At 37.8% G+C, this 14,371-nt stretch overlaps 2 protein-coding genes across 2 annotated transcripts; one reads left to right on the top strand and one right to left on the bottom strand.

Annotated features, from left to right (window-relative positions):
* The first annotated feature begins 31 nt into the window (after positions 1–31).
* si:ch211-14a17.10 (putative leucine-rich repeat-containing protein DDB_G0290503) lies at positions 32–12,649 on the top strand. The gene is made up of 43 exons (XM_044032815.1): positions 32–280; positions 615–679; positions 781–825; positions 964–988; positions 1,673–1,741; positions 1,820–1,909; positions 1,995–2,063; positions 2,157–2,246; positions 2,328–2,414; positions 2,495–2,593; positions 2,741–2,806; positions 2,899–2,988; positions 3,080–3,166; positions 3,260–3,349; positions 3,463–3,552; positions 3,714–3,800; positions 4,595–4,645; positions 4,860–4,928; positions 5,038–5,121; positions 5,217–5,303; positions 5,481–5,564; positions 5,659–5,727; positions 5,818–5,907; positions 5,984–6,073; positions 6,171–6,260; positions 6,355–6,417; positions 6,500–6,562; positions 6,858–6,920; positions 7,197–7,280; positions 7,405–7,491; positions 7,723–7,806; positions 8,205–8,273; positions 8,362–8,451; positions 8,532–8,621; positions 8,737–8,826; positions 8,912–9,001; positions 9,101–9,181; positions 9,297–9,359; positions 9,718–9,780; positions 10,515–10,661; positions 10,774–10,815; positions 10,904–10,951; positions 11,631–12,649. The coding sequence occupies exons 1-43, from the start codon at positions 52–54 to the stop codon at positions 12,182–12,184; spliced, it is 3,963 nt and encodes a 1,320-aa protein (XP_043888750.1). The 5' UTR covers positions 32–51; the 3' UTR covers positions 12,185–12,649.
* On the bottom strand, positions 12,442–14,230 carry lg1h14orf119 (linkage group 1 C14orf119 homolog). Its single transcript, XM_044033060.1, has 2 exons — positions 13,536–14,230; positions 12,442–12,885 (listed from the first exon to the last, which is right to left on the bottom strand). Exons 1-2 carry the CDS (start codon positions 13,842–13,844, stop codon positions 12,712–12,714), a joined length of 483 nt encoding a protein of 160 aa, XP_043888995.1. The 5' UTR covers positions 13,845–14,230; the 3' UTR covers positions 12,442–12,711.
* Positions 14,231–14,371: the final 141 nt, after the last annotated feature.

Raw genomic sequence — 14,371 nt, forward strand, 5'->3', positions numbered from 1 at the left:
GTCGACTAGGATTAGCTGTTTTATCCAGTAAGTTTTTGCCTGTGTGTATATATGTGTAATATTGACACTATTTGTCAGTTTGTTTATTCTGGCACTGCTGGCACCATTTTTAGGAAGCAGTCCCAAATAAGGATTATAAAGACCCGGTGGTTAAAAAGTATAAAACCTGCTGATGAGCAGGAGAAAGTTTTAGTAAAGAAGACAGACGGTGCAATGACTTGCTACATTTGGATTCCCATGCTGCTCTCATGTATGTTTACTGCCTCTGACAACAGACATGGTAAGGGATCGCGATTAATCTGTACAACACTCAGTTAGTGAGCAACGTCATTGTCTGTGATCCTAATCGTGTTTTAAGTAGTACATATGAATTTCTACCATGGAAGCACAGAGTCCCACGATTTAACAAGATCAAAATAAAGCAGTCTGAGATCAAGATCAAGTCCCAGAAGGAAGGATTATTCTCTCTTGTCTACTGTGATTGGAATGTACAGTGAATTGTATTAATTAGTCAATCCAGATTTTTGTTTAATTGTATTATATGCTCAACTGTATTTGTCTTTATTCCTTGTGTCACAAATGGAGTCTCAATGAGTTGATTATTTTTTATACAGTTCCTCAGGACACGGCCAATTTGACTAGTTATTCAGGAAATGTGGACATCCTTTCAAAGCTCCCAGTGAGTCTCCAAATCTGTGATATATCAATCAAATGAGAAAAATGGGGGGAAAATTCAGAAATTGTCACAGTATATGCTGATTTCTACCTTGTTTCCTTCAGATAAAACTGCCAGAGGGATTTGACCCTAGGAATATAGAAGTACATGTAAGTAATGAATAGCTTACTGATTATCGTTGCACGTACGGCATCTTCTGTGATTTTTTGTCACAACATTCAAAACCTTTTCTTTGCCTCTTTTTGTATTCCTTTTCACGTTATTCATTGTGCTTTGTTTTCTTTCAGTCATATACTATAAAAACCTGTGTCGGTGAGTGGTTCTATATACTCATTTAGTACTGGTACAAGAAAGTAAAAGTGTAAAAATACTGTATTTTGTTTTTTGTTTCGCTGACATTTTATACTTTTCTTAGTTACAGATACAATGCATACAGCAGGGGTGTCAAAAATACAGCCCGCGGGCCAGAACTGGCCCACCAGTTTATCCAGTCTGGCCCCCAGGATGAGTTTGTGAAAATTCATCCTAGAATCTAATCATAAAATGAAATATTATATTTTTCAGTTACAGATACCTGTAAATGGTTAACTTAGGCTGTAACGGGTCAGGGAAGGACCCAAATGCAGTACACGAAGGCAGGCAGACAGTTGGTAATGAGGTTTATTTAAATAAAGTTCAGCGATAGTTCAATGACGAGCAAACAGACTCTGAGGAGATAGCAGGAAATACCTAGAAATTTCAGGTTGTTCATAATATGTTTTGTAAAAAGATACTTCATTTAATGTAAAACAAAGGGAAAAACCTTGATGTTAATAGGTTATTATGCTATTATTTGACAGGTCTGGCCTATTTGAGATCAAATTGTGCTGAACTAAAATGAGTTTGACACCCCTGGCATAGAGAATTGCGCAACAGTGCATTAAAGCATTTGTAGCAACTGCTAATTTTCTTTAAGGCCCTACATTACAATTTAACACTGCTATCATGTCTTGTCAGGTATGAAGGAAGAGTTGGCGTCGCTAAACACGCAACTTCAGGAGAAAACTGCCCACGCTCACCAACTAAGTACTCATTCTTTATAGACTTGCAGGATATTGCTAATCTGGACTGTTGCTCTGTGATAACCTCTTCATTTTCCATCAGATGAGGTCGCCTTTGGGTTAAAGAGGGACGTCAGACTGCTGAAAATGCAGCTCGACACATGCAGTTCCACAGCCTCGGCAGTCACTGGCTGTAAGCTAATCCATGTGATATCTCAGTTGACTTACAGTTTTCGACACGTGTGATGGTGACTAAAAATGCATGTTTCCCCCGACAGCTTATCAAACCCAACTGAACAACAAAATGAAACAACTGCTACAGACGTTCGACAGTGATACGTTTCTGAGTAAGTTTGCTCAACTGTAACCGCTTGCATGTTGCACTGATCTTTACTGCATTTCATTTTGTACAGACTCTTCATTAGACTTTATTTTTTTAGTTCTGCAAATCATTTCTCTGAGCAGTGAGGTGACAGTATTACAGAGGAAGATCAAGCTTGCAGCTAATTCTACCCAAACTCAAATCACATGTGAGTGTTTTAAGATTTTGAATTTAAAATACATATTTAATTCAAATGTCTCTGTCTCATATTTAACCGCATGTGTTGTAGTGCTACAGAATGAGCTGCAGGAAAAGATCAATGAACTGAATAATAAGAAGCAGGAAATTGAAGGAAGGCACACAAACTCAGGACTGAGTAAGCAAAGAAGAGAAAGATGGCGTCTCTTTTTGCAGGGGAACATGGTTGTGTATTGACTGCTATTTGTGTGCTTTTAGTTGTTGAGATCGTCTCACTACAAAATCAGATCTGGGATTTACAGCAGGAACAGTCAACAGGAGGAGAAACTGGAGTCCAGCAGCACAAGAGAATTACGGGTAAACTGTTGCCTGCTTGACGAAAAAATGTTGTCTTTAATAATTCCCATTCTACATTGTGACAGAACACAGTGACAACTTTTTATAACAACAAATAAAACTTCTTGGACATGTCATGTATTGTATACCTCAATTTAACTGCATCAGATCTACAAAATGAACTGGACAGGAAGATCGGGGAGCTGCGAAGAGGAGGAGACGCCAGCTCTGCACGTCAGTACATCTCTTCACATTTGCCAACATTGTATATATATATATATATAGATATATACATATCTATAAAAAAAATTTCTCTGGGCCTCTAGTGCTGGAACTGATTTCTGTGCACAGCAAGACTGCAACGATACAGAAGCACATCAGTGTCCAGATTCAGAAATCTAGACGTGATCATGTTGGTGAGGCTCTAATCCGTGTGTTTCAAGGTCTCATTGTTTTGTACGTGTATCGTAGATCCTATGTCAAACGTCATTCTTGTTTGCTTTTCAGATTACCAAAAACAGTTGAGGCAAAAAACGGATCTCCTTAAAAGGATGATTTTTCGCTTGAATCGTGAAGAGAATAACACAGCACTTAGTGAGTGTGCAGGTCAACAAATTGAAGTTATTTTTGTTGTTTGTTGCATTTGTGGCAGCAATATAATTTGACCTCCCCTTTATTTTTCACCAGCCAGTGAAATTTTGACTCTGCAGATTGAAGTGGAGCAACTCAGACAATTCATGTTAAATGCTAGAAAGATAACTGATTCCCAAGTTAAAGGTAAAGGAAAGACCCCAGAGTAATAGTACTACACATCTTTTCTTACAGTTTGGTTTGTAAGTAAGTAAGTAAAAATTTTTTTTACATACTTTTCTTTTCTTCTTTCATCTTAGAGCTGAGAGGTGTTTTGGAGGAAGAGACAAAAAAGCAAGACATCTTACAAAAACAATTAGAGGAAACAGAGTATGTGCAGTCACAAATGAGTAAGTACAAGATCTCTGCTCTACAGCTTAAAATAAAGACTTGGCTTCAATAAAATCATCGCATAGTCACTTAAAATAGTGAAAGAAATTTTTTTTCTCAGAAATCTTTGTTTTCTTATCATATTTCAAAAATAAAAGTCCAACACTGAAGTCTTTTTCAGTCATTAAGATCATCAACATAATGAAAGAGTTGAGAGAGTTGCGGGAGAATGAGCCACTGCAGACAACATCTACAAGCAAACCCACCAGTGAGTCTTTCTTAACTGTTTGTTAAATGAATGCTTCAAATGAATGAATATATGAACAATAATAATAACAATGCATGAAAGCTGCTGTCAGTGATGTCGTCTTTCGGGGGAACTTCCTGTCTGATTCTGCTTTTAGCATTCTCGCCCCTTCTCCCTGTGTCACCTCATGAATGCATCACGTAATGGGAAATGGGCATTTATTAAAAGCCTGACACGTAGACTATATATAGAATAGAATAGAATATACTTTATTAATCCCTTGCGGGAAATTCTTTCGTCACAGTGCTCCAGTGTACAAAGGTAACGAATATTATAGCAGCAATTTTTTTTTTTTTTTTACAAAGTTAAGAACTATAAGAATAAGTGAGAATAAACCTAAGAATAAAATTACAAAGTTAAAAGAATACGAATAAAATAAGAATAAATTTACAAACTTGCACCTCCCCCTCCCCCCATATTAACCATTTATGCAGAAGTGTAAAAGTGGAGGTCGTCTTCTGGTTGCAATAAGGATTTTTGTTCCTCCACCAGAGATTGGTCCGTTATCAGCCGTCATGCTGGATTGAGATCATTAACTTCTCAGGGAAAAAATTAGTCTTCCATTTAAATGGAGGTCTTTTTGCCAGCAGTACAGCAGCCCCCTATGACCTAACATCATGAGCAAAGTTCTGGCGTCTGATTAAAGTGCTGTGGGATACTGGAAAAGTATGGTATTTCACTGACAGGAAACACATATTTGCGTGTTACCTTCTCATTCTTGTTCACATCTGGTAAACTATTGTGTCTTTAAACAGCTCCTCAGACTCTCTCTCAGGACAAAACGCAACAAGACGCCACTGCAGAGGGTAAGACATCTTTAATTATACTTAGAGGAAGATTTTGTTCATTTCATATGATCTTTTTTTTAAGTATGAATGTCCTGAAATGAAAAGGATATCTAGTCTTGAGGAAAGATATGCACCGAAGCTATAAGTACGGCTTCGGTTAAAAGCTCTGTTGAATTTGTTTGAATTTGAAAATGTATGTGTCTCAGAGTTTTCTTTGTCTGGTGTTTCTCAGAGGTAAAGACTGAATTTAACCAGAAGATCAAAGAACTCAACAGAACTGGAGACGCCACAGCAGCACTCAGTGAGTCAAATCTCTCCACTTGACACAAGAAATGTCTGCTGCGCTGTTTCTCAACTGATTTTATGTGGATTTTTAAGTGATATTAACTAAATTAAATGTTATGGGTCAGTTCTGAACGTGATAAACCTACACAATGAGCTGAGGACTCTGAGGGTTCTGATCGCTGCTACAAACGATCCACAGAGGATTGCAGGTGAGTAACACAGGAGAGTTTTGACAGCAGTGTGCACTTTGTGTTGTTTGAAGTGATTCTCTTCATGCCGTCTGCTGCTTTTGCTTCTCTCACAGAGCTGCAGAGGCAACTGGAAGAGAAACAAGAAGAAATAAACTCTGGAACTGCAAATATACACAGACTGGTCACATATCCCAAAACATGTGAGCTCAGTGATTTGATCCTCACTCTGTGTCATTCAGTATTCAGAAGGTCCAAAAAGAAAACCCAATCTGAAAAGCTAAAATAAAATGAAGGGTATTTCAGGTTCAAATTGTTGTATGGATCAGTGTGAAATATTTCTGATACAAGCAAACTTACTAAATGTTTGTCTCTCACAGTTTTAGCAATCATTAAGCTACAGAATGAAATCTTGGACCTTCAGCAAAATCCTATTAATGAGACTACAAGTTACCAAGTTAAAAGTAAGTCAGTTTTAAATGACTCTTTAGAGTGAAGTTATTTGACAATTTAATCAGACATGCTGATAAATGTTATTGACATTACTTATTTCCTAAGAGTTGCAGGCCAGATTGGACGGTTTTATCAGCGAAGTAGATGACAAAGACAACGAAAACACAAAACTGAGTGAGTTTTAAGTAAATGTAAGACGTCATTTATACAGTCAAAGTATATACTGCCGTACACTGTACACATTCTCTGTTGTGGTGTTGTCAGTGCTGAAAGTTGTGACACTGCAGAGTCAGGTGGAGCAGCTGCAGAAACTGCTGTCAGAAGCCCAGGTGTTACAAGTCACTCAGGTAAACGGTGAGTATCACCATCATTACAACAGCTGACAGAGGAAGTGAAAGTGTTGTGTTCTTAACTGTGCGGTTCCTCTCAGAGCTCAGAGATGATCTGGCAACAAAGAAGAAAGAACTGCAGGAATATGTCAACGAGCTCCATGAGAAGAACCAGACAAATGCGCGGCTGAGTGAGTAAACCAGTTTACGCGGTGTCTACATTTATTATCAAGCACGACACAAGTCTCAGATGCGTTTTCTGTGTCATGTATTTTATCCTCTCATCAGTTCTGTCAGTCACTGATCTGCACAACCAGCTCAGAAAACACGAAGCAGAGCAACTCAATAACAAAGCAACGTTCTTATTAAGAATTAATGGCAAGTATCGTAACTCCCATCTATGATCACTGAATTCACTTAATACCATTTAGCTCTTTAATAATCTCAAGCAAACCTTTTCTTTTTTTCATAGAACTGAGGGAACAACTGAAGGAGAAAGTGGAGGAGCACCAGCGTGATCAGGATAAGATCCAAAGTCAGTTCAGTCCTTACATGCTACAAAAAATAGAAATAATCATTTACTTGAATGTGTTTTTTTTTTATATATATATATATAGCTCTGGAGAGTAAGCTGAACCGTACAGAGCTGCAGTGTTCCAATTTTGAGCAGAAAATTAAAGGTGAGGTAAATCTGTTCACTTCTTAAATGGTAAATGGTCCTTTTCAAGTCTTGCCCAAAGAAGGCTAGAAGAGCCGGTAATCAAACCCACAACCTTCCAGTTTCTCAAAAACGACTTAATATCACAAAATGATGACTTAACTAACTCAAATGAATGATTACTTTAAAATAATGTTTTGTAAATTTAGATTTTTAGCAGTCAGTGCTTAAATTATTAATTTTAAATATAAAATAATAATGAATTTGTGATGAATTAATCTGAAAAGTAAGATCACCAGTTAAATATGTCCTTGTAGATGTGCAGAATGACCTGGACGACAAACTAAAGGAACTGCAGTCGGACAGCGTCACTTCACTTGGTAAGTGTCATGATAAATGTCCCTGCTCAACCACATGGAAGTCCAGGTTACATTATATTGTATGTACAGTGAGAAAATGATGAGAATAAATGTGTTTGGTTCCACGTGAAAATCAAGCCAGAATTTTCACACTAATGATAAATAATCACACTTTCTTGGCTTTGCACTATCATCGGTGGTTCCATGATCTTCGATCATGTTGGAAAATCGATAAAGAATATTAGAGAATTTGAATACTGCCCTTTATTTCAACTGTTCTGAATTGGGTTCTGTCAGCTCTTCAGATTTCTACGTTAACGCAGCACCAGGAAGAGTTGAAGAGACAACTGGAAAACACAGAGTCCACAGCAAAGATAAAAGGTTTGTGTGTTGGATGAATGCACAAAACGTGGCACTGATCGTGTATGAAAAAAATACAACATGACTACTCTCCATGTCAGTTACAGGGAAACTACTCAGTAATCACTTTTTATTGATCCTGCAGAGCTTCAAAAACAATTGGAAGAGAAGAAAAATGAGTTAGAGAAAAAAACAGAGGAGCTGAAAACAAGAAGTGCTCAATCCCAAAGATGTGAGTGGGACATACAAAACACTTTTTTATTATGTATGATGGTTTGAATGTAATTATTATTTAAAATAACATAGCTTTTCTTATTACTATTAAGATTATTCATAAAACAAATTTAAATAAATGTAAGAATGAAGAACAGCAGTTCAGGACCGTAATGGAAATGGTAAGGAGATGTAAATGTGTTGTAAATCTGTCTGTTTGTGTTGGATTAATGTTTAACTCTTCTTTCAGTTCTAGAGATCATCGTAGTTCAAACAGAGATCGAGAGATTTGCAAAAAACGCAGTAAACAACACAGATTACAATCGGATTAAAAGTGAGTGCATCAAACATGTCTTCACTGCATTAGCAAAGGAATCCTGACCAGGAATACTGTATAATTAAGAAAAATGACAATGGCAAGGCAGCATAATGTGTACAGAGTGGTCAGTCAATGTGGTTTACAGAAATACGGTAAAAGAAGCACAAAAAGCACATCAATACAAACTATTTCATTTAAAGAAAGGAAACAATATAACAATATTTAAAGACTGATTACAAACAAATACAAATGTAGTGAAAGGCAACATGACAAAGTGTTAATATATATATTTTTTAAAAGATTTAAAATACCTTAAACATTTCAAAACCATTATAAACCCCAACTTAGTCGACATGTTGACAGTTTCATACAGTAACTATATTTGACTCATACTAAATGCCACACATTTGCAGCACTTCAAGGCCAACTGAATCAGCTGGTTGACGAGATTCAAGATGAAAACAATGAAAATACCAAACTGGGTAAGTCAGCAAAATATGAAGTGACGCTGTTGTTGTTGTTTTGTTGTTGTTGTTGTTGATAAATCTGACGTGATCATGGTTCTGTTAGTGTTCCAAATTTTGATTGCTCAAGAAGAAGTAGCCAGACTGAAGAGGCAAGAAGAGAGTCAGGCAGAAGCTCCATTACAGAAAATAAAAGGTGGGGAACTGTGAGTAAATACAAGTTACATCTATGTTTTCTTACATTTTGAAGAAAAAAATATATGTTCTGTCTTAAAGACCTGGAGAATGAACTGGAGGACGTCAGAACCCAGATTAGAGAGAAGACTCTGGCTCTGGACTCGAGTGATTTTAGGATTGCAAATATGAGTGAGTGTTTTGTTGTTGTTTTCCAGATTTGGTGAGAAAACATAGAATTATGAGGAAAAAATACAAGTTTGGTTCAGAATATTAAAGCTAACCTTTATTTATGTTTTTATTTAAGCGGCTCATATTATGGAACTTCATCAGAAAATTAAGCCACTGGAAGATGAAATATCACAACTCAAACATACAAATACTGAGGCCCGTGCAGGTACAGTTGTGTTTCAGCGTAACGTGACAGGAACTTTCGTCAGCTATGTGATTTTGAATTTCCCTGACCTCTACATGTTTTTTAGAGCTTCACAGGAGACTGAATATTGCTGCGAGGCAACTGCAAGACAGTGAACTTCGACTCAAACAGGCTGATGAAAAGACTTTTAACTTAGGTATGACGCTACATAGATTACATAGATATTTTATTTTCTGACACCATGATTGTTTCCTTTAGGCACAGAATAACTCTGTGTGTGTGTGTTTTGTGCTAGTAATGGAGGTCGCTGATCTGCAGGAAAAACTGAAAAAGACTCAGGCAGAGGCATCCAACGCTGCTAGGAAAAACATCATCGGTTTGCTTCTGTGCTTCTGCACTTCTCACACAATTCATTCAATCATCGTTATTTTCTGTGCATATTGAAATGAATGAACGGATATTGTATTCTATTCTTAATCCTTCTCTCTCAGATATGGAGCAACACGCTGAAGTACAACAAAAAGAGAGAAGAAAACTTGAAAACTTCAATAGAGGTGAGCATGGTAATATACACCACAGTGTCTTCTGCCCGGTGCTATCCTAAGAAACACAGAGATTCGCAAAGAGCTGATAGGCTTCATCAGCAGTGGGTGAACTCATTTGACAATGTTTTGAATTTGTTATGTTTAATAGTAATGTACTACAGCTTTAAAATGTGTTCATGAGGTGAAATAAGGAGGGAGGAGAATGCTAAGAGCAGCAACAGACAGGACATTAGTCAAACGATCATAGTGTCTTCATATTTCATGTACAGACATGGGAAATTGGGGGGGGGATGCATTTTATTTGTTGTTGACATTAATTATTTTAATTGGTATTTGACACATGTCTCCGTGTCATCACCTCTTTCAGAATTAGAGCGGGAAGTCAAAGAGCTGAAAAAGTGCTGCAAAGATAACAACGCCCACTGTGAAGGTGAGAGCCTCCGTCTCACTGCGTGTAGTAGTTTGGAACTGAATATTTAACCAAACGGATGAACAAAGACAGCTGCTGCAGAACCCGAGAGCTCCTGCAGGAGCAGCTGTGACATAAGAAAGTCAACCTCGGACAGCTGCAACAAGAGTTTTAGGAACAGATGAGCAAGTCTGCAAGACAACAGCATGAATTCTATATTATTTATTATATATTGTTCCCTCTCAAAGCCTTATATAAAAAACAGCAATTAGAAGAAATATTAAGAAAAACTGTAGATCAGTTAAGGGCACAGAGGAATTAAAATGAGGTACTTTTCAAACTTAAATAAACATTTAAAAATTCTGACTATTAATACATATATGAAGATAATTATACAAAATAATATTTTGTATGGAGATACATGTATTTTCTTGTTTTGGTTTTTGTTTTATAAATCACACACTGACAGGTAACTGAAGTAATTACAGTAGAGTACGGAAAAATAACCTTCAGCCTACACCTTTTCGGGTCTATTTCTTGTGAGTGTGTGTTTAAAATGTGTCAACACAAATGTGCCTGCATTTACTTGTGAATATCTGTGACCGGAATAAACAAACTAAATTCAAAAGTGATTTCACCTCTTGGCTCACACCAAGAAATGAGATACAATCAGTGTGTAACAGAGAATATGAGTCTTTGTGATATCCTGTATGTTTTTGGTCCTCTGTATTGTTTTAAACTTTACACTGAAACAGACTTAGAGGCAGACATGCAACAGGCTTTGCTGCTAACTGAAGCCCTAGAGCAGAGGCTGCACAAAAAAACCATCATGGTTGACACGCTGACGGAGGACCTGGAAGAAGAAACCAAACACTTTAACAGACTGATGCAAAACTACACAAGTATGTACAACTATCAGGTTCAACACACTCACTCATGCTCAAAATAAAGCCATTGGATGCTCATTTTCTATGAGATATATATAAATCCTGGTCTTCTCTGTTTCAATGCCAGACCTGCAGACTGAGAAAACCAGACTTGAGGCTTTGGTACAAGGTAACAATTATTTCTCTTCTCTTCAGAAAACAGAAAGTGATATTACATCACATGAGCTGTTCTCACTCTGCTCTTTGTCTCTCCCCAGATCTTCAAAACAGACTAAATGATGTGGACGACAAGACCATTCAAGCAAGTGCGTCACATACAGTATACACTCACCAGCCACTTTAATAAGCACACCTCTTTGTAAATTAGCAGGAGTCTTTGGTTTTTGCGTTAAAATTGCCGATCACATTGAACCAGCCTCGTCATTCCTCTTAACTCAAACATCAACAAGGCATTTTCGCTTAAGAGAACCAATGTTCACAAAATATTTTCTCTTTTTCAGAGCATTCTCTGTAAACACTAGAGATGGTCATGTATAAGAATCTCAGTGAATCAGCAATTTCTGAAATACTTCCATCTGGCAACAACAGCCATGCCACATTTGGTGGCTCTTAAATGACCTTTCTTCCCCATTGAGATGCTTGGTTTGAACTTCAGCAGATTATTATGGGCTGATCATGTATACATTCCTAAATGCATTGAGATGCAGCTAATTAGATATTTACACTAACACGCAGTTGAGTGGGTGTACCTAATTAAGTGCTCAGTGAGGGTATTTTTTTAGTCGCTCTGTTTCTTATGTAGTGGAGTTTTTAACATGTGGTGGTTTACCAGGCAGAGAGAACGGTATAATAACAGAGGCTATCCATTTGTATTATGGGAAAATGCAACATTGACAATGTTGAAGCATTTTTTTTTAATGTCATTTGTCTTTTCTAAATGTTATGGAAAGCTATACATAATCTACAACTTTTCTCTATTTACAGGGAAAGTGACTCTTGATCCAAACACAGCACACCCGAGAATATCTCTGTCTGCAGATAATACCGAGATGGTCACTCATGAGGAAATGCAAAACATCCCTGACAATCCAGGCCGCTTTGATGTGGCCCTTGCTGTTCTGGGCAAAACTGGATTTTCAAGTGGAAGAAATTACTGGGAGGTGTCTGTAGCTGAGAAACTGTGTTACCATATTGGAATGGCCAGTGAATCTGCTCCAAGAAAGGGAATATTTTCATTCAGTCCCACCAAAGGTTTCTGGACTGTAGTACTTAACAAACAAGGCAATTTCAGAGCAATTGATAGGTCACCTGTTACAATTCAATTCCAGAAACAACCCCTCACCCTGGGTATTCTGCTTGACTACTCGAATGGACAGGTGTCTTTTTACGATGCTGGGGCCAGAACTCATATATACTCATTTCAAAGTCAAAAGTTTAAGGACAAAATCTATCCGTTTATCAATTTTTGTGTCGAGGATGCTGAGAGTCATACCCCAATTGTTGTACTTACTCCTGGGTCAATTGACTGGATAAAATAGGGAACTAGACAAGTTCAGTTTTATCTTCAGTGTAAAATCTAAGCAAAGCAGAGCATCTAGTTAGTAATCATCAGTTGGTAACAAAATATTCTGTGAGTCCTTACAAGTGCTTCTGTTTTAAGTGCTGTTGAGTATTCCAGACAATAATGATAACAAATATACAACAACTCATGTTCTTTAATTAAAGTGTAACAAAGTGTCAGTCTGTGATTTAATCAATAAGTCTGGTTTAGAAAAAGAAATGCTTGAAAATGTAATTCTCTTACACCCAAATGTGAAACCAGTTTATTTCAGGTTACTGCCACAACGTGTGAAATGGCAGCCCTTAAACAATAAACAAAAACATCACAATAAAAAAGTATAAATGTATAACATGTTTAGATACAGTAACATCTTATATCGAACAGACATGCCTGCTCTTAATATCAAATTATTTACCTTCAACAATAAATCCAATGCAACATACTGTTATCTCTTGTTTTGTTTTTTTAACAGTCACTTGTTTAAGGTCACAGAGTTAACATTGCTCAGTCTCTTCCTGCTGTACCTGCCACACAGCTGTAAAAATGGGACACAAACTGTGGATCTCTCTCCTCCAGTATGTGTAGGAAATGATTCCTCTCCTCTTCTCCCCAAGACTCAAACCACTGGGTCCACAGGCGCAGCTGGCACTCAAAGATGTTCGGTAGATGGTCTTTAACCTTGCATAGAGACACAAAACCCCCATCATGACTCATGTCTACTACAGTATGACGACTGCTGTGTCAACATCAGGAGAATTGTTGTTATCTCACTAAGCTGCTTACACAATGAAGACATTAAAATCTGACCATCATGTATCCTGAAAGAAAACACCAAGAGTACAGTATAACAAAATTAAGATGTATACATAAAATGTACAGAATTCTGAACTCAAATCAGCTTAAAGTTGCCCCCAAGTCACTTTAGTTTAGTTTGTCATCTTGGGATTTATGATCCCAAGATGACAAACGTCAGATGGATGGATTATTTTTTGTTTAAAACATGTAAGTGTTTCAAAATAAAACAAATGTTTCTTTTGTTTGAGCAACGTTGTGTATATTTTGTTACTTAATTTACTTTGTTAAACTCTTACATGCTATCAGTTGGACCCAAATTGGAGAAAAAGTGCCCAAACATATCAGCAGAAAAAAATGGATACCCTGATTTCTAAATATCGTCACTGGGCAAAACTCACATTGGTCGACCTCTAGTTTATAATGCATGTTTTAATCTTGCTTATTTTTGCCCGATTGTTCGGATTATTGCTATATACATAGCAGTGTCCTCGGGCTGCTGTCTTAATCGGGCTACAATCGCAATACTGCTGTACCTGCAGACTACTGAGTGAGTCCAGTAGAGTACACACTTTCCCCGGCACAGCTTTACCGAGCAGGTCCTGAAGGAACCGTTCCCTCTGGATGCCGGACCAACCCTGGAACCAGCTCAGGACGCACCGCTGCTCCTGGAGGGTCACGTAAGAGATGGGCTCCGGCTGTCTGACCTGACCCGCATTCGGAGAAGTGCAGGACAGGTTCTCGAGGCTGGGGGGGCTGGATACAACACCCTGGGGAGCTGATTGAAAATCATCCGTGGTAGGCGCACAGCAGTCGGTAGCACCGCTCCAGTGTTGTGCCTCCATTACGCTGATCGTGGAGGGCAGGCCTAACAGGATGGATGTTTACGGTTGACAGCGTGCTGTTGTTACCAGAGGCGATTCAAGCCTTGACTGACATGACCGAGCTGCAAAAAACCTTGGTAAACAAGGATGGTTTCAGCCTCGGGAAAACAGAAGTAAACAGTACCGCATCTGCGCTGCAACACTATGTAGCTTTCTAACTATATATTTTGGCGAGGCCACCGTCAGGGTCTACGTTTATAGTCAGCCCTTCAATTAATGTCAGATATTATTAGCCTTTAAAAGTTGTCTCCATTTTTGACGCCTAGTTAGAGAAGCAAAGCTGATGATCCAGACTTGAGCTCGACAATGTCGTCACTTCCTCTTCTTTCTTCTACTTTGTTGGCAAACAAAGTAATAGTGAATTACCGCCACCAACTGGCAAGGAGTGTTAATCACGACATATAAATATGCCTACTTTGTAATAAATATACCAATAAATAAATAAAACACTTTTGTTTTGAAAATATATCAGGTCAAAGCAAAAACAC

Source organism: Solea senegalensis, linkage group LG1 (genome assembly GCF_019176455.1).
Source record: "Solea senegalensis isolate Sse05_10M linkage group LG1, IFAPA_SoseM_1, whole genome shotgun sequence".
Lineage (NCBI taxonomy): Eukaryota > Metazoa > Chordata > Actinopteri > Pleuronectiformes > Soleidae > Solea > Solea senegalensis.

Coding starts and splice junctions, on each gene's coding strand:
- si:ch211-14a17.10 (XM_044032815.1), top strand. CDS start 52: ATGTGTAATATTGACACTATTTGTCAGTTTGTTTATTCTGGCACTGCT. Junction 2,247..2,327: donor TACCCAAACTCAAATCACAT/GTGAGTGTTTTA, acceptor CATGTGTTGTAG/TGCTACAGAATGAGCTGCAG. Junction 9,182..9,296: donor TGCTAGGAAAAACATCATCG/GTTTGCTTCTGT, acceptor CTTCTCTCTCAG/ATATGGAGCAACACGCTGAA.
- lg1h14orf119 (XM_044033060.1), bottom strand. CDS start 13,844: ATGGAGGCACAACACTGGAGCGGTGCTACCGACTGCTGTGCGCCTACC. Junction 12,886..13,535: donor ACTCACTCAGTAGTCTGCAG/GTACAGCAGTAT, acceptor TCTCTATGCAAG/GTTAAAGACCATCTACCGAA.